This window comes from Dermacentor albipictus, chromosome 10 (assembly GCF_038994185.2).
Source record: "Dermacentor albipictus isolate Rhodes 1998 colony chromosome 10, USDA_Dalb.pri_finalv2, whole genome shotgun sequence".
Lineage (NCBI taxonomy): Eukaryota > Metazoa > Arthropoda > Arachnida > Ixodida > Ixodidae > Dermacentor > Dermacentor albipictus.
This window is the reverse complement of record NC_091830.1, coordinates 1,988,564-2,012,178: the sequence shown is the minus strand read 5'-3', so window position 1 is coordinate 2,012,178 and position 23,615 is coordinate 1,988,564. Positions and strand designations below refer to the sequence as shown.

Sequence of the window (23,615 nt, the reverse complement as noted above, 5' to 3'; positions counted from 1 at the left end):
ATCACTGGGTTAATTCCAATGGCTTATTCAAGTCTTTCTATATTATTGGTATTGTCTGTGTTTCTTAATGAGGTTATGCACATATTTGGCTTGGGTTTATCACATTGTTGTATTGCGTAGTATCGCGGTACTGCGTGAATTTCCTTAATTTTTTTTCTCCTCTTCTTCTTCTTTCTCCTTTTATTCCCTTTACCCCTTTCCCCAGCACAGGGTAGCCAGCCAGTACTTACACTGGCTAACCTCCCTGTCTTTCCTCCTCTTTGTCTCTCTCTCTTATTTGGAATGCCGCACATTGCACTTTGCAAGATCACCATCTTTGAAAGTGCGATGAGCAGCGGTTCATTGTGTTAATCCAGGTGGTCCATCGAAGTCTTTCTGAATTATGTTACGCATTTGTGTTTTGTAATGCGTTAGTCATAATGTTTATGACTCAGTTATGCACTGTAGTTACCAAGTGACACACCGGGGCTGCACATTTCATTTAATTAAATATAGGGACACATTTTTGAACCTATAGGGAAGTCTGAGAGAGACTTCTGCACGCGCGCTCTGCTGCTAGAGAGAAACGACGTCACTATCGGTGTAGCCAATGGCCCTCTACACCTTCGCTGCATACTTTCGCCTATGCCTTACTTTCGCCTATGCCTTTTTCACAAGATTTATTACTCTAACGAAACACTTAAGGATGAACTAATCTCCCCGCCATCATACATATCGTCACGCACGGATCATCGTTTTAAGGTTGAAGTTCCAACTTGTCGCACCAACGTTTATTTTGATTCCTTTATACCAAGAACGACGAATGACTGGAACCGCCTCCCTGCCTCCATCACTGCCATTTCTGAAGCCACCAACTTCAAGAATATTGTTAATGAATTTGTTTGCAGTAATCACCACTCCTCTCTGTAATGCCTCCGGGCCTTGAGAGTATGACAATAAATAAATAAATAAATAAATAAAGATAATTATGACATCATGATCTTGTCTTAACCCCGCCCCACTCTGTGTCCCTTCCTTGCAATAATGCGTAGATAAATGTTTATGTGTCAAATGCATAAGCATTTCTATGTCTACCCAACAAGAAATGTCTCCGTCCCTCATGTAAGACGAACAATGGCTCACAACCCCCGAAACAATGGCTCATACCCCTACGCTAGGGTTCTTGTGATCGGACCATGAGTGTTTCGCCTAGGCATATACAGCTTCACTCTAAAAAGAATGAACACCTTTCTGCTAGATACCAAGATAATCTCATGAGGTGTACTAACAAATGAAAGTTTATTGACCATGCCGAGTAAATGCTGGTCGACAAGCAATAAATCGAATTTACACAAAAAGCAGAAGCAAGATCTGATGCGTGTCCATACAGATCCCAACAGGAAACGCATCCATCTCTGAAAGTTTAACAGCGGCCATGCTGACACAAGATTCTCCCAGTGTATTTGCATCTACAGCATCCATAATTTCTCTAGGCAGCCGATCTCCACAGAATGCTAGCTTCTTCCTCTACAATGCACTCTCCACATCTGAGCGTGCATTGTAGAGGAAGAAGCTAGCATTCTGTGCAGATCGGCTGCCTAGAGAAATTACAGAAGCTGTAGATCTAAAAATGCTGGGTTAGTCTTGTCATCACGGCCTCCGTTAGAAATGGATGCATTTCCCGTCAGGAAATGCACATGAATTTTTGCTTCTCCTTTTTGTGTATGTTCAGTCTATTGCTTGTCAGCGAGCATTTACTCTGTGTGTATTTAAACTTTTGATTGTTAGATGATCACGGTTTTCTTGTTTGTCCTATGTGTTCTTTGGTGCCATTTGCAGCCAGGCAATTCGTTTTTTTTTAAGACTGCAGCAAGTCACTTTAATGGCCCTCATGATACCTTATAATATCTTTTATTTGGCCAATGTAGCAAGAATTTACAGTGTGAAGCAGTAAGAATGGGATATGCTAACTTCTAATTAAAAGGTTTATTGTGAAAATGCAGTGATCTATAAAGGTTACCACAAAGTAGTACAGCAATAAAACCTGATAAAGACTAGTGCTTGATGAAACCAAGCATAAAAGCAGGAAAGCGGGAAAATACATATGGATATACAAGTCCAGGGGAAAAAAACAGTGATCACCAAGTGTGCAAGTGGCTACCTTCCAGGAAACTCATTTTTTTCCCAATGGCATGGAACTGGAAGAACGTGCTTGCATTGCATAAGCAAGCTGTCAGTCTGTCTATTGGAATAACAACAGTGTTTCTTGAAAGGTGCTGGCATGCAGGATTGGCAATTGTAATTATTTTTTCGTGCACTTGGAATTTTTCTCTATTTTCTTTCTGTAGCATTTTTATTTATGTTTGGCTGCATCAAGCCCCAATTTTTATCTATCTTTCAAAGATGTCTTTCTTTTTCTGGGGAAAACTCGGGGAAGGCAGGAGATGGAAATTCAAGACGGCGAGCAACATGAGAAAAAGGTGAAAGTAGGAGCCAACGTTTCCACACGTGGACCTTGAAGAAGACAAGTCCACTTGTCGAAACGTTGGCTCCTGCTTTCACCTTGTTCTCATTTTGCTCATCGCCCTTTTACAACTCGCCACATTTTTACAAATGAACCCCAGTTGAAAGTTAGTCCTCATCCATATCTAGTGTCATCCTGTTGATACTGCTTCATGCTATGCACTCTTGTAACATTTGTGTGTGTGTGTGTGTGTGTGTGTGTGTGTGTGTGTGTGTGTGTGTGTGTGTGTGTGTGTGTGTGTGTGTGTGTGTGTGTGTGTGTGTGTGTGTGTGTGTGTGTGTGTGTGTGTGTGTGTGTGTGTGTGTGTGTGTGTGTGTGTGTGTGTGTGTGTGTGTGTGTGTGTGTGTGTGTGTGTGTGTGTGTGTGTGTGTGTGCACACGCGTGGATTTGGATGCGAGATCGGGCCCTTGGGCAGAGGTATCATTCTTCTGTGCAGCCTTATGAATTCAATAACTATACTGCAACAGAAATTCGATGGACAGGAACGAAGTGAACACACAGAGCGCTTCGTTCTTGTGTGTTGTCTATCTGTTGCACTTTAGTTAATAATGAATACACACAAACTCATCTAGTTTTCAGTTATTATGTCAGGCTTATAAGCCCGCTTGTGTCCTGGAATATCTGCATGGCTATGTATCCTGTAATTTAATTTCTGGCCATGTGCTGGCAAGTCCCGTGTTAATCTCCTGATTTTCCTGACAATCTTGTGTGATGTGCAGGCCCAGACAGTTTCTGGTGAATCCATGCAGGGTGTTGTGCAGGGTGTAATCTGCATTACAAGTGCTGCTTAGATTGCTTTCCGTTCAGCTTTTCTAGGTGTAGGATGACCTGGAATGGTACTCACTTATATGGGGTTTAGTTTTATGTAGTGTCATACTACTGTTACACTGCTATTGCCAGATCAGTGTACTATATGTGCCTTATGTTTGCTTGTATCTTCATGACTAGCAACCACCTCTGTGTGTTTGGCAGTTGCATATAGTCTCCTGGCCTAATTGTTTGCCCCCATATTCTATGGTATGGGCCTGTTGTGTTTCAAGTTCAGGTACTCCCGAGGTTGTGTTTCTGAAGGGAGGGGTAGTCGTCTTTGCATCTCATATGCTAGCTGGCATAGTATCTTGGGATGAGGTTCTGAGCTCTCGAGACAAAGAATTTGTGCTGCAGGCTGCAACTCTACTCTGTCTAGGTGCTTGTTCGTTAGCTCTTTCTCATAGAGGTCTTCAAGCATGGTACAGTTGGAAAGAGCTGTTATTACTACCCGATGCCTGTATTCGATGAGTTGTCTTTTTTGTGTGCTGCTGGTAATTCATACCGTACCATACCTTGGACACAAGCACAGCATCTGCGATTTTCTATAGTATCCGCTCGCCCACCCCCGTTATTTCGAGATTATTCTTTTCACCAGGTGTGGAAGTTGCGTCCAGGCATTGCATAATTCTTTCACCCACATGCTGGCTCTGCCGTCATGGGCTTACACTAGCTGAGGATTTGTGGATGTTGACTTGCGGGAATATTTGTCCAGCTATGTGGATCACAATGTGCAATCTGGGGTAGTTCTTGATTCTAGTCTTTCTTTTTTTTTCTGACGTCGATATGGGCTGACTTATCAGAAAGCGAGAGGCCAGACTAGCCAAGAAAGTCTGCAGTGTTGTCGAGGGCTTGTTGCATCATTCTTGATTTCTGTATAAGATAGCTTTCCCACAGACTGTAATACACCATAGGCTGTAGTGTTTCTTGTAGTATGCCCGTGTTGTTGGTGTGTGTGGGCTAAACATACCTCCAACTCTCACCTGGAATTTTCTGTCTTTCAGAAAGTTAGTTTAAGTGCTCAACCAGAAATGTTTTTGCTCATCGTTCCTCTTATTAGAGCAGCATGAGGTACTGCTGTTAAAAGCCTCTTCACTCTGTTCATTCTTTCATAAGCGGTATTACACAATGTCCTGCAATAAAGTTTCTGCTGCTTATGGCCCACTCATATCTGCCAGAAGGGACAACTCTTGAAAAAGGTTTTCTTTGTGCTATGTGTGCGACGTAGTATGAGCATTCATGCCTTGACATTTATACATCTGTAGAACCAGCTTCTTGACAGAGTACTTGCTATACCTGATCATGCTTACTTGTGCAGTGCTGTTAAACAATACATATTGATGCAATGAATATTTACACACTTGAATTATCACGAAAGATGGTTGTTTTACAATTCTGCGCTTTGCTTTCTATTGGTGTTAGATTTTTCATAAGCATGCCCCCCATGCAATAGCATTTTGAAGTGTAAGGGTTCAATAAAATGTGATGAACTAAATCTAAGTGCAAGAGCTTTTTTTAGCACCTATGACTCCCATCGAAATGCAACTTCCATGGCTGGCAAATCAATCCCTCGCCTTGTGTTAGCAGCAGAATGCTATAGCCACAGTGGCAGGTGAACAATATTTCTGTCTATAATTTTTTTTCTTGCCTGTATGTAAGTAAAGTTTGGAATAAGTTTGTCATTGCAAAAAAGCCCAGTTTGTGTTCTTTTATTGAATAAACCACATATTGTGTGTAGTTGAAATGCAGAAATTTGTTCTAAAATCCTCAGGTGATATATGTTCTTGCAAGTAGCATGGTATTTCATTACTTATAAAGATAGTAATCGCAGCGGATATCGTTATATGGGTTTACACACTAATATATGTGATCACAAACTTATTAGAAACTTACTAGAAACATGTAAGGCATGAATGTTTCTGCACACTTGATCAGCTGTGAACGTGCAAGGACTGCTTGTACTGGCTGACTTCACTGCACAGTTTTGATTTACTTTTCTTCAGCGCGTCGTTTTATACTGTTTTATCCCCACAAGAACAGGCCGTTTGCCTGCTTTTCCCATTGTTGCACGAGTTCTACATAATTGTGCAGGAGGGTACGTTGTTACTGTATTTACTTAATCTACTAGCTGTACAGTTAATTACCTTGCAGAGCAAGTGTTCATACAGATGCAATAAGGATACAAAGTCCGCAACATAGTCGATGTTTATTGGTTTTTGTGCAAGAAAAAAAAAATTCTCCAGAGAAGAGGTGCAACTTAACGTGCATGTAATATTTTATTCGAGCCACGGATTTAATGCTATCGTAGCAAATTCATTACGATAGCCTACACTTTTGCTCTGTCAAATTTAATAAGAGGCAAGATGAGCTTTCAAGATGCATCGGGAAATTCATGCTTGAAAACCGACAAGAAAATGCAACTGAACGGTACCGCGTTCAGCGAAACGTTGAAATTTCGGGTACTTTGCTGTCTTGTCATTTGCCCTTGCCGAGGTTGAAATAATTCAAGCTGCTCAGTAAGCGCGATTTTTCCATGCTACTCAACAAAACATTGTAGGGACCTCGTCGTCTGCTGGGGATCGAACATCTCTCGCTAGCACTGACAACTCGCAAAGGCGTACGAAGCAAACGTGAAAATGCACTTCATTTGCTGTGTAGCGTGCCAACAAACGCATAGAAATCGGAGAGTGCAATCTGCGGCACAAGTTTTTTATTCTCCCTTTGCGTACGTACCGAATTCGACGATCCACGTCTCCGCGCATAGCACTTGTCGGGCGAGACGCCACATTCCAAAACAAACCGGCGAAATAGCTCCGTTGACAGCTCTCGGCGCAATTTCGACGGAAAATCGCAGCGATCGGTGCGACGGTGCGACTGTGCGACCAACCGGTTGGTCGCAGCCGAAAATCGGGGGGTCGGCACTGCGACTGCGATTTTCATCGCAAACGACGGAAATCGCACTTCCGGTGCGACGAAAATCGCATCATGTGAAACAGGCTTGTGATATAACGACCGTTGCGACACAGCCAATGACCGATAAGCTTTCAGTTTTCAACAACCGGTGACGACACTGCCGTCCTCCCGTCTGCAGACAGCTCCGGGCGCGGGAAGTGCCATTCCGCCATTCCGTGCGCACGATTAGGTTGGCTGTGTTGGTGAAAATGTGTGCAGTGCGCCTTGCGAGACTGTATTCAGTTCATCTGGTTTACCCGCCGAGGAAATCGATGGCCGCAGATGCGTGCACCAAAATTCGATGAGTGGTCTCACTAGTTTTTCAAGGAAGCGGAACTGCTGGGGCGACATGCGCATGAAGTTATGAAACATCACAGCGTCACCAACTCGGAGCTTGGCGAAAAGGTTGTGAAAATCGCCGTCCACGGCCCTGTCGAGAAATACTTGCCGCTCCCAAACCCTTCTGCGTCGCCTTCGTCGTCTTTGTGCGATTGAATACATGACTATAAGTTTGTTTTGAGCGTGAATTTCTTCGATCTCGGCGAGCGCTCGCATGTTGACAGGAGCCATATTGGACCGCTGGTGACGTCGATTCTGCAGCTCCAAATTTGATTGGCCTGTTGCAAAAGCCGCAATTTACGCAGCAGTAAATGTGAACAAAGGTGCCGGCTTAACTGCCGTAACTTTATTTACAGCCGTTACGTCCGATACGCCGAACGAGCTGTTACGCGCGTTACGACCGTAGTGTGAACATAGCTTTACTCCGACCTAACATAACAAATTAACAACAAAAGGATACAGACGCAGAAAATGCACATCTTGAACGAACCCTTGCACTTTCTGAAGCTGAATGGTGACACGGCAGCAAAGTCAAAGCGACAGCTAGTTGATTAATTACGGGGACTACGAAACAAATGACGCCTGGATCAAACGTTGTACCGCCGACTGTTTTCTTCGGACGGGGCTACTCCAACGATCTATAGGCTGCCCAGAGTGCATATGGAGGGTGGCCTTCTCCGTCCTATCGTGTCTTTTGTTCGGTGACCAACTTAGAACCTGTCGCAGTTCTTGGCTGGAATGTGAAGCCCTTGACTGAGGGCAACCCCAGGTCAGTTAGAAACTCTCACTATTTTGCAAACTGACGTCCGTACACAGCAACTTGATGGTGACGATGTGATGGCGTCTTTTGATGTTATTTCTTTGCTTACAAACGGCCCTGTTGGTTTGGCCATTGATGTGTTAGATGCGCGTTTGAGAAAAGATAGCAATTTAGAAAGCCGTACGTCCTTGTCGGTAGAGGAGATCGTAATTTTGTTGCGGTTTTGCTTGAATCAAACCTACTTCACTTTCGCCAACATGATTTATCATCAAATTGAAGGGTGCCCTATGGGAAGTCCTATTTTCGTTACCGTGGCAAACCAAGTGACGGAGCACGTCGAAACACAGGTGCTGAACTCATTACCCTTTCGGGTAAAAATGTATTGTTGGTACGTGGATGACACTTTTGTAATTTTGAGACGCACAAACCTGGTTGCTTTCCAGGCGGCGCTGAACAGTGTACACCAAGCCATTCAATTCACGTGCGAAACAGAGCGTTCTGCTTGGTTCTTCCTGTTCTTCTGCTGCGACCATGGGGACGCAGCATTAGATGGTAGCACTGTAAATGAGATATCAAGTATGCTGATTCTCATGATGTTTGCAGCAATCAAGGCTATTCTCCGTGCCGGCCCATCGTTTAAAAGCATCCCAGAGGTAGAGGCCGTCCTGGCTTTGGAACCGCTGGTGTCGTCTTCTTTCACGGCGCAACGCCGTGATTCTTCGCAGTAGCAAAGATGGTTTCGCCAAGAATCGTCTCACAAGCGGTGTCCACCAACAAACACTTCCGCACATATGCTATATTCCAGTGGAACGCTCGCGGCTTGCACTTCAAGTGAGCAGACTTTAAGCATCTTGGCGAGTGTACCGATTCCCTTTAATGGTCATTTCCGAGTCTCGCGTCGACGAGCAGCTTAGGAATAAAGGGTTATTATTTTCATCATTCAAGGCGACAAAACGGAATTAGCCGACTGCTCGTTGGATTTCGCAGCTACATGCCTGCCTCTGCGATTGGCGTAGCACCACATGACAAGAATGAATATATTTGCGCAACCACAGTGATTACATCCAAAGTGTTTACCTTGATCGGCGTCTCCTTGGAACCAGGATCACCTTTCAACGTAACAAGACTGGAAAACTTGTTGACAAATACTCAATCTCCCCATATTATTTGTGGCGATTTTAGCGCACATAACGAGACCTGGGGTAGTTCACATACATGTGCTCGGGGTGCTATGCTGGTGAAACTTCTTGCAAAATACAATATAGAGCCCTTGAACGATGGCAGCATAACATACCTGAAAAATCCGAAGACTGTTAGCTTGACATCACATTCGCATCAAGTCAAGTGGCCCCTATGTTCGGATGGTGTACAGATTTTAAGACTCGCGGTAATGATCACTACCCGATCCTAATCTCTGCCCTTCATTTTCGGACGTCGCCCAAAAAAGGGAAACTGAAGTCGGTCGACTGGGAAGCTTACACAGCAGCCGTAGACAAAGGGATCACAGCCTCGACTACGAATGCAGAATTAATACCGATAATAGCTAATTGCCTCAAACAAAGCACCCGCTCTGCCACTAAGCATTGTAATGTACCAACTAACGACGAGGAATCCTAAAGGTTATGTGCCATTCGAAGGCGTGCCGTAAGGAAGGCTCTACGTACTAAGAATATCGAAGACCTCAGAACTTGTCGACGGGCACAAAGACATATACGACGTTACTTCACCACACGGAACCGAAAAAGGTGGAGGGACTTTAGTGGGACACAGGACATACGACAACCGCTGAGAAAAATCTGGCGAGTCGTCAGAGGCATTCGCAAAGAGCCGCAACAGCTTTATCCTTTTATCGCCCTCTCAATACATGAGTGCGCATCCCTGAAAGAATTGGCAGAGCAGTACTGCAGGCTCCTTTCCAACAGGGCACAACCTTCTCGGCAGATTGCAAATCATCAGCCTAGTCCACCTCGAGCGACCTTTCCTGACTTAGGATTACCATTCACAATCGAAGAGCTCACAGCATCAATCGGCGACGTAAGCAAGCGATCATCACGTGGCCATGACGGTGGGAGTTACGAAGCGCTCGCAAATCTATGCCACACATCTCAGCGACGCCTTCTGGAGTACTACAACGCCTCATGGATAACTGGGGAGGTTCCTACGGAATGGAAGCTTGCGAAAGTTATTCCTATATTGAAGCCAGGAAAGGAGTCGACAAATTACGCCTCCTTCAGACCTATATCTCTGCTTAGCTGCGTAGGGAGGCTATTCGAAACAATTGTTCACAAACGACTAAATTGGTTCCTGGAAACTACAAAAGTTTACCCGGAGCAAATGAATGGCTTCCGGCCAAACAGGTCCGCAATTGATAATGTCATTGCCTTGGTCTCATCAATTGAAGAGGAATTGGTCTATGGAAACACACCTACTGCATTATTTTTTGACATTAAGGCAGCATATGATTCGTTCTATCATAAAGCAATAATTGACGCTTTGAAAACTCTTGGTCTTGGAGGACGGCTTTACGCATGAATTAAAGAATATCTTCAAGGTCGCCAACTTTTCATGTGTACCCCAGATGGCCCTACGGCGCTTTATGCCGTAGAGAAGGGAGTGCCACAAGGAGCTGTGTTAAACCCCGTATTGTTTAATTTAGTCCTCATCCATTTGAGAAGAAACCTGCCCCGTGGCGTCAAAATCACACTGTATGCAGACGACATCTGCATTTGGAGCGCGGCGCGTTCCCGCAGTACCACCCAACAACGTCTCCAGAGAGCGCTAGCAAATGTATCGGCCTACCTAAATCCAAGGGGTCTGAAATTGTCCCCTGACAAAAGCGTTGCCATGGCTTTCACGCGGAGGTGTATGGAAAAATACCCACTAGTGTTGGGTGGTCGCACCGTTCCATACGTCAAGACCCAAAGGTTTTTTGGAGTGAGGATCGACAGGAACCTCACATGGTCGCCTCAAGTGAAAAAACTGAGCGAGATTTCCTCGGCTTCGCACGTATTCCGATTTTTAGCCAGATCACAGTGGGGCAGCTACTGTCGATCAATGGTGCTCCTCCATAAGGTCTACGTCGACGGAACACTACAATATTACCTTCCGATCCTGCACAAAATGTCTCCCACAAGCAAGAGAAAACTTGAGGACACACGGAACTGCCTGCGCATATGTCTTGGCCTTCCGAAGAGGTCGTCCCGCTCAGGAACTGTAGCAGAAGCTGGATGCCTGCCTCTTGAAGTGTTATCTTCGCAGGAGACACTTCGGATTCGCCTCCGCCACGTCATTCATACGAACACTCACTTTTTAAAGGATATTTCTAGAACCCGTGCTACATTTAGCTTTGAGCAGGCCGCTGGAAGAATATCTATTTCGATTCCTGCTCAGGCGTCACAAATTATGCCACGAAACGTTTCACCATGGACACTGTCCCCACTGGAAATTATGCTATATGTACCTGGAATCAGCAGCGACTTATCAGACAGCTTTGGAATATATGCACAAAGAATACGCAGCCGCAACGCACATTTTCACAGATGGCTCTACAACTCCACATCCCTCATCGTGCGGACTTTTTGTTCCCTCTACAGGGCAACGATTCTCGTTTCATCTTGAGCGAGCGGCATCATCTACTTCAGCAGAGCCATATGGCATTAAGAAGGCCCTCGTGTATGTACTTCGACAGCAGCGGCCAAAGACATGGGTGATTTTCACGGATTGAGAAGCAGCCCTACAAAGTATGTGGAACAGGCACAAGGGTTGCAATAATCAACCTGCAGCAATTGACATTGCTTGTCTTCACCACAAGGCTAAGATTGCTGGGCGCTGTTCCAGTGGATACCTGGCCATGCCGGCATTTCGGGAAATGAAAGAGCGGATAAAGCTGACAGAGATGGACTCCAATACCGCAATTTCAAAAAAAACATTTTTTTACAAAAGCCGACGCTTCAAACATGGCAAAAAATATGCCTATAAAGAAAAAGACCGCATCTGGAATCTGCCGCTTCACCAAGATAACTTGCTGCGTTATATTTACCTAGAAATGAGACCGAAAATTCGACGACACTTAGAGACATTGTACCATCGTCTTCGACTGAACGTGGCATACACATTTATCTGTACCGCATAGGGCTTACCACTAACCCATACTGTGATAACTGTCGCAACTTAGACAATTGAGCACATATTACTATAATGCCCTGCGTACCGCAATGAGAGACAATTTTTTGAGCAACAAATGGACATGATTTGCCACGAACCGTTAACATTACCGAGCATCTTAGGTTCAATGCCCGACCCTTCAATAGAGCGGCGGGTTTTGAATTTATTGTTCAAATACCTGTCAGGAATTGGTCTAATAGGAAAGCTATAAAGATTGCACACTTCGTATACAACAGCCTAAATTTACCTTCCAAGTCACCTGTAAATATGTAACCAGGTCCGCTTGGATATTTCATATTATTTTTATTCTCTTTTTCTCCCACTCTCCTCTAGAATCTTTTAATCCCATTCCTCATACCTATACAGAGTAGCATGCCAGCGGTTATATACGTGCCGGCAAAATTCCCTGTTTTTCTAATGAAGAGTCCCTCCCTCCAAGACAGAGCGAGATAATGGCTTGCCTTTTCTGGATGTGCTTGTACGCCTGTAGGGAAATGACAGTATGGAAACGACAAAGGCAGTGTGACACCGATAATTTTTTATCCTTTCACTCGGACCACCCGACCGAACACAAACGCTCCGTTGTAAGAACCTTTTTATCACGTTGTAATGAAGTGTGTTCGAGCAAGCAGTTACGGCAACAAGTATAGAGGGTATCTGATGCATTAAAGTGACGCCATTATGCAAGAATGTTTGTTAACGAGACCCAGAAGTGAATGCGGAGGAGAAGGGGTAGTGATTCACGAGTGAGGGCAGCGCCTACTGTATCTATTCCCTATGTTCAGGATGTGTCAGATACTGTTCAGAGAGCTTTGCGTCCGCTGGACACACAAACTGTTTTTAAACCCTAGTATACCTTGTGGAATGTGTTAACGAAACCAAAAGACTGCACCCCTGCGGACGATTGGAACGGGGTCATCTACAAAGTCAGATGCGGGGATTGTGACGCGACTTAGATAGGCAAAACAGGCAGGAAAAGGGCAACGAGATTAAAAATAACACGCAAAGGAGATGTTTCCAAGGCCACCCATGTAACGCGTTCTGAGACGGAACTTCTCGAACACTGGTGGACAACAGGGCGTAGCTTCGACGTTGACAATACGACGACGCTGGCCCGAGTGCATGAGTAAGGGAAAACAAACTCTTGGAATGCTGGTTAGTCTGTTTTGACGAATCGGCCTGCTACACTAACCGTGGTCCCCTGCCGGACGGTTACAAGAACGTGTGGGACGAGTGGACTGGACCTCTCCTCATTTGTGTCAGTACATAGTGAAGATGCCACCTGCATGGGTGACGAAACGTCTATACCATTTTGTTGTTAATTTATGTGAAGTCAAAGTAAACCATTTTTCAATCATGAATTCACGCGGTTTTTGGAATATTTTTGTATTTAACAGTACGCGTAAGTAACAGCAAGAAACTGATAATTTTTCCAATTTGTCCGGTATTGATAATAGAGGAGCATTTCCCAAGCGGCTTTTTTTTTTCTATACTCCCGCGCACACTCACAATTTCACCAAAGACAAGCGGTAATTTTAGCTAATGGGATGACATATTCTGCTTGCTTCTGGGAACCATACAGAACCGAACAAATCGTTGAAGCGATTTCCTTGCCTTTAGCATTGGGAAGTTTCGAAACGGCTGTCATCGCCTTGCAAACTGACTTCTTTTTTGCCAGTGGCATGGCTACCACAGTGCCCGAAAAAAGACAAAGACGACTGGGGAACACAGGGAGAAAGCGCTCATCATGTGTTCTTGGTGCCTTCGCGATTTCCTAATCATAAATGCCCATCAACTCGCCCAGTTCGCCATTTCACAGTTAAAACCAGACTAAATAATTACGCTATATTCTCTATTGTGCAACATCACGGCGATCAACATGTAGAACACCCCGAGAAAAACCCGCGACTATGTTAGGATAATTAAAGATTGTCGATACTTTCGTGAGAGTATTCCTGTAAGTGGGCGCGCGTAATCAGTTTGCTCGCACCTCACACACACAACTCTGTTACGCTTTCGCCAAAGCGTGCTCGTATGCTAAAAATACTTGTCAAGCACGTATACCAAATTCTGAAACCAGCGCCATCCGCAGGTCTGATCTGCGCCGCCCCGATCTCACGTAGTCATGTGCCTGTTTCGCACGCACTCCTGGATTGGCCACAGGTGTCGTGGCTACGCTACACACTATCCACAGTGCCTGCCTAGGAATTCGCTCAGTTCGATCGGTAACGTGCAACAAAGCTGCCGCTAGTCATCAAAACTTTGACGCACGGGCTCGATCTCTGAGAAGCTCACCACAACCGCTATTGAAACGTTACACGATGGCAAAGTTCTCAAGCTGCATCTGAAACTTCATTAAAGCACTAGATTTCAAGTTCATTTATCTATCGCGTACGCTCTCGTCTAGATTTGTCATGTCTGAATCAATCTCCTGTTAAAATCGCCTGACGTCCCGGTGTGAGTGCAGTACAGGCTTTACGAAAGCCCTTTGCATACATTGAAGGGCTCGGTGCATCGCGTCGGAGCTGTATACAGTTGGCACGTAATCTCGACACAAAAGTAAATCCACACATATACGGACTTGCGCACTCATGAAAATGTGGCCCGCTTTCCGTGGCGGTGAAATTAAATGTAAACAAACAATGAAGCAGCATCGACTCACAGTTTTCCACGTGGACGACACGTATCACCGGGATACAAATGGAATTTGCTGTTGTGCCGCTACCGGAAGCAAATGACTGTGCGTCATTTCCGTCTGCCGCAAACAAAAGGAAACGAAATGGTGCTGCATGGTGATGAAACCTTTCCGCTTCTATCAAGCTTCCTGCCGAGTGATTACAAGCGAACGGTAAAACGTGCCATGTCCCGTGCCACGATTCGCTTCCTCTCTTTTAGCGCAGAGGGCCCGGGGCGTTTCAAGCAGTTGACAGAAAACCCGACTTCAGACTACAAAACGAGGTTATATACATGAGATTGCACTACATGCTGCGTTTTTTAGCAAGCTCTCTTTTCATTAGGTTGCAGCCACTGAAGACAAAGGGTTTATTCTTTCGAACGATGACTATTCAAAACAGGACTAAGAACGCAAGCAGCTAGGACAATTCCACATGCGAATTCCAATTCCATATGTGACGATTGTACCGCCAGAGCCACCGCAAAGCGGCAATTTGGAACAGGCCGCGCTCGACCATGCGAACAGCGCAACGGGAACGCCGACGTCTGTGTACGGTCGACAGCATCAGATAAGATGGGCTGAGTGGGAGTGGTCAATGTTCAGATGTGTCAGTGACACGCCCTTCCACAATTACACTGATGCCATCTGTTCGAATGCATGCGAAAGGTAGAAATACTTTGATGAAGCAGTGGCTGGACCAATTTAAATGAAGTATGTTCAACGTTAAATTCGAGTAACTGTAGGAAGCAGAAGTTTGGTTTAGAGCACGAGGGTTGCAATGTGGGCTTGATGGTAATGCATTTTCAAAGGGTGTACGGTAGCGCGATTAAAAGACGGGACAAAAGAAGACACACAGGGACGCACACAGCGCTGTGTGTGTCTTCTTTTGTCCCGTCTTTTAATCGCGCTACCATACACCCCTTGAATTTTGTTTAGAGCCTGAAGTTTTTTACAGACCTTTCAAAAAGTGAGAAGCTTTAAAATAATGGAAGCCCGAAATCTGCAAAATTGTCCCTTTGCACCAAAAACAGATATTGTCATTCTGTAAAGGGCTTCCGTCAGAGAATCTAAAGTGGGAGAATTCGGTAGATAAATATACAAATTACGTTAATTTGTTGCAATGTTTACACAGGCTGTGAAATGGCTCTACTGACAAATAAGTCGCATATTTAAAACCGATGTATAATGCATCAATTTTGTTCGCTTTAGATGTGTCATAAGGTTCGGTTTGCAGAATTGTGATATCACTATAGCACACTGTCCAACTCTAGGAGAGAATGCTTCCCGCGAACCAACATCGCTTAGAAGAAAGGAGCAGCAGCAAAGCAGCAGCGGGGACGTGCAAAGTCACCGGGGAAAGTGGAAGCCGCCGCCAAGCACCATGGGACTCGGTGCATGTCACGTGACGTTGACATGAGCAAGATCCCGCCTACAATTTTAGTGGGCCTATTTAAGGGGCCCCGCAATGTACTTTTTCAATTGATTCATTCTCTTCTTCTCAACTTTCACCAACCATTGAATAAACAGTGCAAGTTTCGCATTTGAAATCGTCTCGTCCTTGCCAGGTCGCCATGGTCTACCGGACGCCTGGAGCCCGCCGACAACACCACGCTACCCAATGGTAAGGCCGGTCGAGGTTCGAGAAACGGTGTCGCAACAAGCGTCACAAAAGTAACTGTGTTACACAAAAGAAGAGGCCTGAAGTTGTGCCGTATTGCCATAGAGTGGCTCACAATCTAAAGAATGTCGCCACTAGATACCAAATCCCAGTAGTGTTTTCTGCTCCTCAGAAACTTTCAGTCTTGTGCAGCCGTATTTCAAAAACAAGTAAAAACCAGATTGTGAAAAGAACCACGCGAAGGTTGTAGATTGTAGCGTCGGTGTGGTATGTAAGATTCCGTTGTCATGTGGCAAAGTGTATGTAGGGCAGTCCGGCCGCTGTGTTAATGAGCGTCTTAGAGAACATGAGCGATCCATACCGACAGGCACACGTTCCCATGTAGCTCAACATTGTAAAATATGAAAGTGCAAAGCTATGTTTCGTGATACCACGATTCTGAAAAAGAGCTATGATACCACTGCCCGAGAATTCTCGGAAGCTTCTTGCATACAGTCATTTGGTTCGCGGTGCATTAGTGTGCCTTCTTTAACCTTATACCGCGCTGAATATGGTTTTTTGGATTCTGTGACATGAGTGCGCTCTGGTGATCGGATGTTGGTGGTTCCTGCACATGGTGTTCGCTGCGGATGTTCTTCTATATTCTGCTCTCTATAGAGAACAGATGCAATAAAATGATGTCAACTGGGAGTAGCGTCTTGTCCTGTCGTCTCTCTTGTGTCCTTTGTTTTACGCTAAACAAAGCAATTATCGATAGGTGAGGCACCCTCTCGCCAAACGAAAAGAGCTCCTTACACGACCACTCATATGGCTGCCTAGATTTTCAAATGCGTAAGCATTTCTATGCTTACCCAAAGAAAACTGTCCGTCCATCCCGTAAGACGATGTCTTTAGCGATGGCGCCCGCAGCAGCGGCGAATTCCCCTTCGTGCTGCGTCTCGCTTCAACGCGCTGAGCTACGCGGCGAGAACACAGAGCCCACGAAGCCGTCAGCACTCGCCGCACTGAGCCCCCATCGCAGATCGCTTTCACACTGGGGCCCGCGCGTCTCTCTTCAACACGAACACAGCGGCGAGAACACAGAGCGCACGATGCTGCTAGCAGTCGGCGCTCTCTGTGGCCCTCGCCAAATTCCAAAGCGCACAGCCACAGGGCTAGACGAGGTTCCCGTTAGGGGAATTAATGAACTGGGTGCAAAAAGGGAGGGAGCTCTGATGAAAGCAGTAGAAAAAAGTTTAAAAGCTAGACGAATGCCAGACAGTTAGCTACAAAGTAGAATGAATTTAATTTATAAAGATAAGGGCGAGAAAGATAGCATTCACTCGTGCAGACCGTTGGCCATTACATAGGTAATATACAGGTTAGCAATACAGGCAATTAAATTAAAGCTGCAAGCACGAGCAGAGAATAATGGCATTCTGGGAGAACTTCAGTATGGCTTCAGAATAGGTAGGCGTTTGGATGATAACATATTCTTACTCTGTGTATTGAAATATCAAGAATAGAAAGCAGGCCGGTATTTGTGGCCTTTTTAGACATTACAGGAGCGTATGACAACGCAGGCCGCAAGACTTGTGGAATACATATTCTCGAAGGGGAAGGCTTGGGCGACGATTGTATACCGCTTTTGAGATAGATTTACCTAGCAAATACCGTTTGCGTTGAATGGGAAGGGATGAGGGGCGAGGAGAATGTTGATATCAACAAGCGACTGAGGCAGGGGTGCCCTTTATCCCCACCGCTATTTATGATGTGCATAATAAGGATGGAAAGGGCGCTAGAGGAAAGTAATATCGGGTTTAATCTCTCCTACAAACAGGCAAGTACAGTAGTAGAGCAGCAGCTTCCAGCTTTGTTTTATGCGGACGACATTGTGTTGCTGGCTAACAAGCAAAGTGATAGGCAACGTTTTGCTAATATCTGTGGACAGGAAGGCGACAATTTAGGTCCGAAATTTAGCGTTAAAAATCAGGTGTTATGGTATTCAATGATAACAGTGGACAGACAGTGTCAATTCAAGGCCAGGAAATACCTCAAGTAAAAGAATATAAATACCCTGGTATACGGATAAACGAAGGCAAGAGACATATGGAAATACAGGAAAAAAATAGTAACAGCTAAGGGGAAGAGAAATGCGGCAGTAATGAAACACAGAACGCTATGGGGACACAATAGGTACGAGGTGCTCTGGGGTATGTAGGAAGGTGTTATGGTTTCAGGACTTACATTTAGAAATGCGGTTGTTCGCTCGAAATTGGGGATACAATCAGGACTCGATGGCAACCAAAGGACAGTGGGACGTCTCGCATTGGGCGCTCACGGGAAGACTACAAATGAAGCTGTGCAGGGTGATGTGAGCTGGACAAACTTTGTAGTGAGAGAAGCTCACAGTAAAATTGATTATGAAGGGCGACTGAGGAATATGAAAGAAAGTAAATGGGCTGGGAGAGTTTTCAGGTATTTGTACAGGAATAACATTGATTCACAGCGGAGCAAAATAACCAGGAAGCTTACCAGCAAGTATGCGGCCTGTATGGGAAACAACACACCAATAAAGAACGTCAAGCGGAAAGTCAGAGAGGCTGACATAATCTCATGGGTGGCGGCAATGGAAAAGAAACCTGCCATGAGTAACCACGTAAGAGGAAAAAACTAAATCAGGATAGAAACAATTTATGATAGCTCAAAGGGAAGGTCATTAGTATTCGAAGCGAGATCAAAATGCCTTAGAACACGCACTTGTAAAGCGAGATATAAGAAGAAATGAGAAGCATGTGATTGCTGCGGTAAAGCTGGAGAAACGGTGCAGCGTGTTTTATTAGAATGTGAATCTGGCCCAGCGGTCAATTTAGACATCTCTGGTCTCCTTGAAGCCCTTGTGTTCAGCGAGACCAGGGGAAAATAAACATTCCTGCAGCAAAGATTAGTAAGCGGCGATTGGAAAATTGGCGGAAGTAAGGAAACGACAAGAAACGGAGACGTGCAAAAACAAAGTTCACAATAGGGGTTCAGCAAATTTGGTTATGGCAATTCATCGTGGGTTTTTTTTCATTTTAACATAGTAGGACATTAGGCAATATAGTAACAAGAGCTTGGATGGGCAACCCACCGTCCCTTCCAACGTGGACGCTCATAGCAGCCATCCATCCATCCAGCACATCGATCTCTACATACAGCCCGACACCATCGCCGCCGAAGTGCGGTTGATCACAGTTCACAATGGTTCGACGCCTATGGATAATGCGCTACAGAGCGATAACGGCCTATAATGATCGGAACGCCATCAGTGCACGTGGCACCGCCACCTGCAGTAGATTGCTCGCGTCATCAATTCTGCACCGCCGTCGACAGCAGTTCGTGCCGCCGCAGCGCTGTCGTTTGTACTGGTCGGATCAAGTTTCATAACATCGATGTGACGCCGGGCTGCGTGAAGATGAGCGAGGAAGTGGAACAGTGCTTACGCATACTTAAACAACTCCCAGAGGAGTTTCGGCGTAAATTTTTACACGATTTCTTCTTTGGAGCTTTCTAGCTGCGTTTGACTGCTTGGGAGGCAGGCGCCGCGGCTACTCAGTGCTAGAGCGTTCTGCCACTGAACCCGAGGTTGTGGGTGAATCATAGGCTGCCATGGCCCTGCAAATTGGCAGGATACCTGCAAAAATGCCCGTGTACCAGGCTTTGGGTGCACATGAAAAAAAAGTCGCAGTTTCGCCCTAAAGGCGAAGCGTCAATTGCGATAGCAAGTTAGTGGACAGCTAGCTATATGATGTAAGGATAGTAGTTTTACCGGCCGTATAAACTTGTAAACATAGGCACACTAACTCTCGCTGGGAAAAACGCGGCACCAGAGGAACACTGGGGAGTTGCTTGCTTTAGTATGCCTATGTAGAAGTGTCAGCCAATGACACCAACGGCTGTGGAACTTACAGCTCTTCGCGCTGCACTTCGTCTCGTCAGCCAAGAACAATCTCGAAGATGGTCCACATTAAGTGACTCGAAGGCAGCACTGCAGTCTTCACTATCAACCCTGTGGCGCGGACCACACGAACAACTGGTATTCCAGATTAGAGAACTAATCCATACCTTGACTGAGAAAAGACACTACGTGACATTTCAGTTGCTTTCATGTCTCTGCGGCGTCATAGGTAACGAGCACGTCGATGACGCTGTTCGGTAGGCTCTTCAAGGCAACAAAGAGGAGTCGCTATAGTTATCAAGGACAGGTGCCGCTAGAAAACATTGAATGCTCCCCAGGGATATCATGTTCTCCTTGTGGAATGAAGTTTTGAAAGCAACCGGCTGCACGAGTTAGACTCTTCCCTCCGCCGTCGCATCCCAGCTGGACTTTGCCGACACGAGGCTACCCTGCGATATCGAATAAGGCTAGGAGTGTCCTTTACGAAGTGCTTTGCTTTCTGAATCGGAAGGGCCGACGATGCCTCGTGTGATGGCTGCGGCTGCGAGAAGACTCTTCAACACCTTCTCTGTTACTGCCTTCCTTACAATTTACTGGGATGACCGCTCGCAATCGCGATAGCGCGTTTGGACTAAAGACCTTTAACAGAGGGAATAATTTTAGTATGCCGACATCACAAACCATCGCAGTGGGGAGCGAGGAGGGCTCTGTTGCAGTATTTAAAGACACGAGACTTGGACAAGTCGCTGTAGCCTGAACTTATTTTTACAGTGCCACAGGTGCTACTGTGCTCTGCGGAGATTGCATGTGGTGACCGTGACCTATTGGGATTCTTTATCTGCGCTGCCTTTCTTTCTCTCTGTGCTTTCCTGTCACTTTACGTGCCTCTCCCCTCTCTCCACAGTGTAGTGTAGCAGACTGGATCTTCCCCGTCTGGTTCACCTCCTTGCCTTTCCCCTTTCTCATGTCTCTCTGTATAGGCACACAAACGAAATGAACAAACGTGGTGTCACGCCCACAGAAGCAAACATGGAAACATATCACTAGATGACCGCGGAAAGTCGCTGTCAAGACTTTGGAGTGACCAAGCACGGCATCAGCAGCGAGCCCCCCGAATCGACCTCCGTGCTCCCTCTCGCATCAACGTGCGGTAAGTCGCGAAAACAAAGTGCGCGGCGGATTGTCGCCGTCGCAGATGGCTTTCGAGATACACCGCCCCCTCTCCCTACCCTCACCCTGGATCATTGCGCGCGACGGAAGACGGTGCGCTTCCTCCCCGCTTTCTTTGCTTGCATGAGCGAGATTCACCCGCCGTGCCGGCGCCGTATCTTGAAAGCGATCTGCGATGTTTGCGGAGTGCGCGTAGTGCTGGTAGCTTCCTATGCGCTGTGCTTTCGACGTTTCGTTCTCATTGAAGCGAGTTATGCAAGAAGGTCGATTCAATCGCTGCTGCGGCCGCGATTCCTCACTCCTTCTTTTTGACAGACAGTTTCCGCGCTCATTGAGCGAGATGTGTTCATGTTTACCTGTGCGCGCGTAACACCGGACTTGTTAATATTTAGTTACAACATGTTGGCGGTCTTGTTGTTCGAATCCCTGATAGTATGTGCAAGCGAGACTAAACGTAGACGTACAAAGAAACAGACAAAAAGTTACAGCGCGGTCTCTGTCTGTCGGGTTCTTTCTACGTCCTCATAATACAATTGCGCTTGTAGGTTTGTTAAATTAAGGGGTTTTACGTGCCAAAACCACTTTCTGATTGGGAGGCACGCCGTAGTGGAGGACTCCGGAAATTTCAGAAGGGTTTGGGTGCGAGCTAGTTCGCACGGATCATTCATATTTAAAACAGCGCCAAAAAAAACATGTACAAAGGAGGACACAGGACGAGCGCTGGCTGCCAACAACACCTTTATGGGAGCCTGCGCAAATATATACAATTTGCAATGGGCCTAAAGAGAGTGACAGAAGAAGGGAAAGGCGAGTCATCGTCGGTCAACTCCTGCTGCGCATGCGTCAGTGACATTAAACAATATAAATGTAACCATAACATGGTGGACACAGGCCAAACTGATTAACTTCTAAGGAACTTGGGTTCTTTATCACAAAGTGCTATGGAAGGGGAACTAACACAGGTGGCTCCTAACTGACACATTGAAAATGCCTCAAAGATTTCTCTGGTCATCTGATTGCTGTACCTTTTCAACACACGTGTGCCGTCAAGAAGTGGTGAACAGCCACACTTTGCACAATGAACACATCCCTACACATCCAACCATTTTAAAGTGGTGAAGCGCTCCATCGCCCTAGGGGCCCTTAGAAATGCTGTCGTTCGCTCTTGCCACCACTTGATGTCCAGCAGCCTCTCCAATCAAGTTCAGCGGCTTAAAGCAAGTGGCCATCCTGAACAACTGCTGTCATCCTTGGCGGAAGTTTTATTGCAAGAGGCTCGTTCCCCCAAGAACCAGCGCGAAGCGGGTGATGTCTTAACCAAGACTGTTGCGATCCCGTATATAAATGGTGTGTCCCATTGCATCAAGGAAGCCGCAGGCCGGGCTGGTATTAAGGTCGTGTTTACTGCGCCTAACAAGTTGGGAAGGATGTGCAAAAAGTCAACGAAAGCCGGAGAACACCTGGACTGTGCAATAAGCAACATGTCGCCAAACCTGTAGATTGCAGTACCAATGTAGTGCATTCCATTCCCACCTCTTGCGGCTGCACTTACATAGGGCAAACAGGACGCTGTATCAATGAACGTTTGCTTGAGCATGCACAATGTGTCAAGATTAAGACTGGCAGTAATCTGGCTGTTCATTGTGCAAAGTGTGGCTTTTCACCACTCCCTGACGACACACGTGTGTTGAAAAGGTACAGCAATCAGATAACCGGAGAAATATTTGAGGCATTTTCAATGTGTCAGTTAGAGGCCACCTGTGTTAGTTCCCCTTCCATAGCACTTTGTGATAAAGAACTTAAGTTCCTTAGAAGTTAGTCGGTTTGGCCTGTGTCCACCATGTTACGGTTACTTCTATATTGTTTAATGTCATTGACGCATGTGCAGCAGGAGTTTACCGACGGTGACTCGCCTTTCCCTTCTTCTGTCACTCTCTTTATGCCCGTTGCAAATTGTATATATTTGTGCAGGCTCCAATAAAGGTGTTGTTGGCAATCAGCGCTCGTCCTGTGTCCTCCCTCGTTCACGTTTTTTTTTTTTGGCGCTGTTTTAAATATGAATGATCCGGAAATTTCCACCACCTGGGGTTCTTTAACGTGCACCTAAATCTAAGTACACGGAGGTTTTCGCATTTAACCCCCATCGAAATGCGGCCCCCTTTGCAGGGGTCCGATCCGGCGACCTCAGGCTCAGCAGCCTAACATCACAGCAGCCACTGAGCAACCGCGGCGGGTTCTTGTACGTTATATCATTGCTAACTTAGTAAGGGTATGTTTACAAGCTTATAGGGCTGGTACGACTGCTAGCCTTACTTCGTATAGCTGTCTACTAATTTGCTATCGCAATCGGTGCTTGGCCTTTCAGGCGAAACTGCGACTTGATTTTTTTTTTACCTTGTACATAGTGCGAATCAATTAAGGGCCAAGCAGGAGAGGGACTGCCATATAGTCAACGCATGCATGAATCATCTCAAAATTTTCCGATGAAGAATAAAGCAAAATCCATGATAATAGAAAAGTGGGACGCAACTTCAGTATAATACAATTCACTCGAGAGGCATAAGAAAATGAGAACTTTTCGGTAATGTATTCCAGTCGGCGATCATCTTTGGAAAATAACATATTTATATACATTGGTGTGTACGAAAGTCGGTTTAATATTATGCATATGTTTGTTGCGGGATGCTCCTGCCGTATCTTTACCAAGGCATC

The 23,615-nt window shown here is 45.8% G+C and overlaps 2 protein-coding genes across 7 annotated transcripts in view; one reads left to right on the top strand and one right to left on the bottom strand.

The window, feature by feature from the left end:
- The window catches only part of LOC135911965 (isobutyryl-CoA dehydrogenase, mitochondrial-like), a 573,736-nt gene that overhangs the window by 375,720 nt on the left and 174,401 nt on the right, over positions 1 to 23,615 (top strand). For all 6 annotated transcript variants that reach the window (XM_070527797.1, XM_065444338.2, XM_065444342.2 and 3 more), the window contains one exon: positions 15,765 to 15,820. In XM_070527797.1, the coding sequence (XP_070383898.1) occupies positions 15,765 to 15,820 (56 nt within the window). The remainder of the gene's footprint in view (positions 1 to 15,764; positions 15,821 to 23,615) is intronic.
- LOC135911967 (alpha-(1,3)-fucosyltransferase 7-like) overlaps positions 1 to 23,615 on the bottom strand; it is a 52,933-nt gene that overhangs the window by 4,640 nt on the left and 24,678 nt on the right. The gene's annotated exons all lie outside the window — the stretch shown is intronic.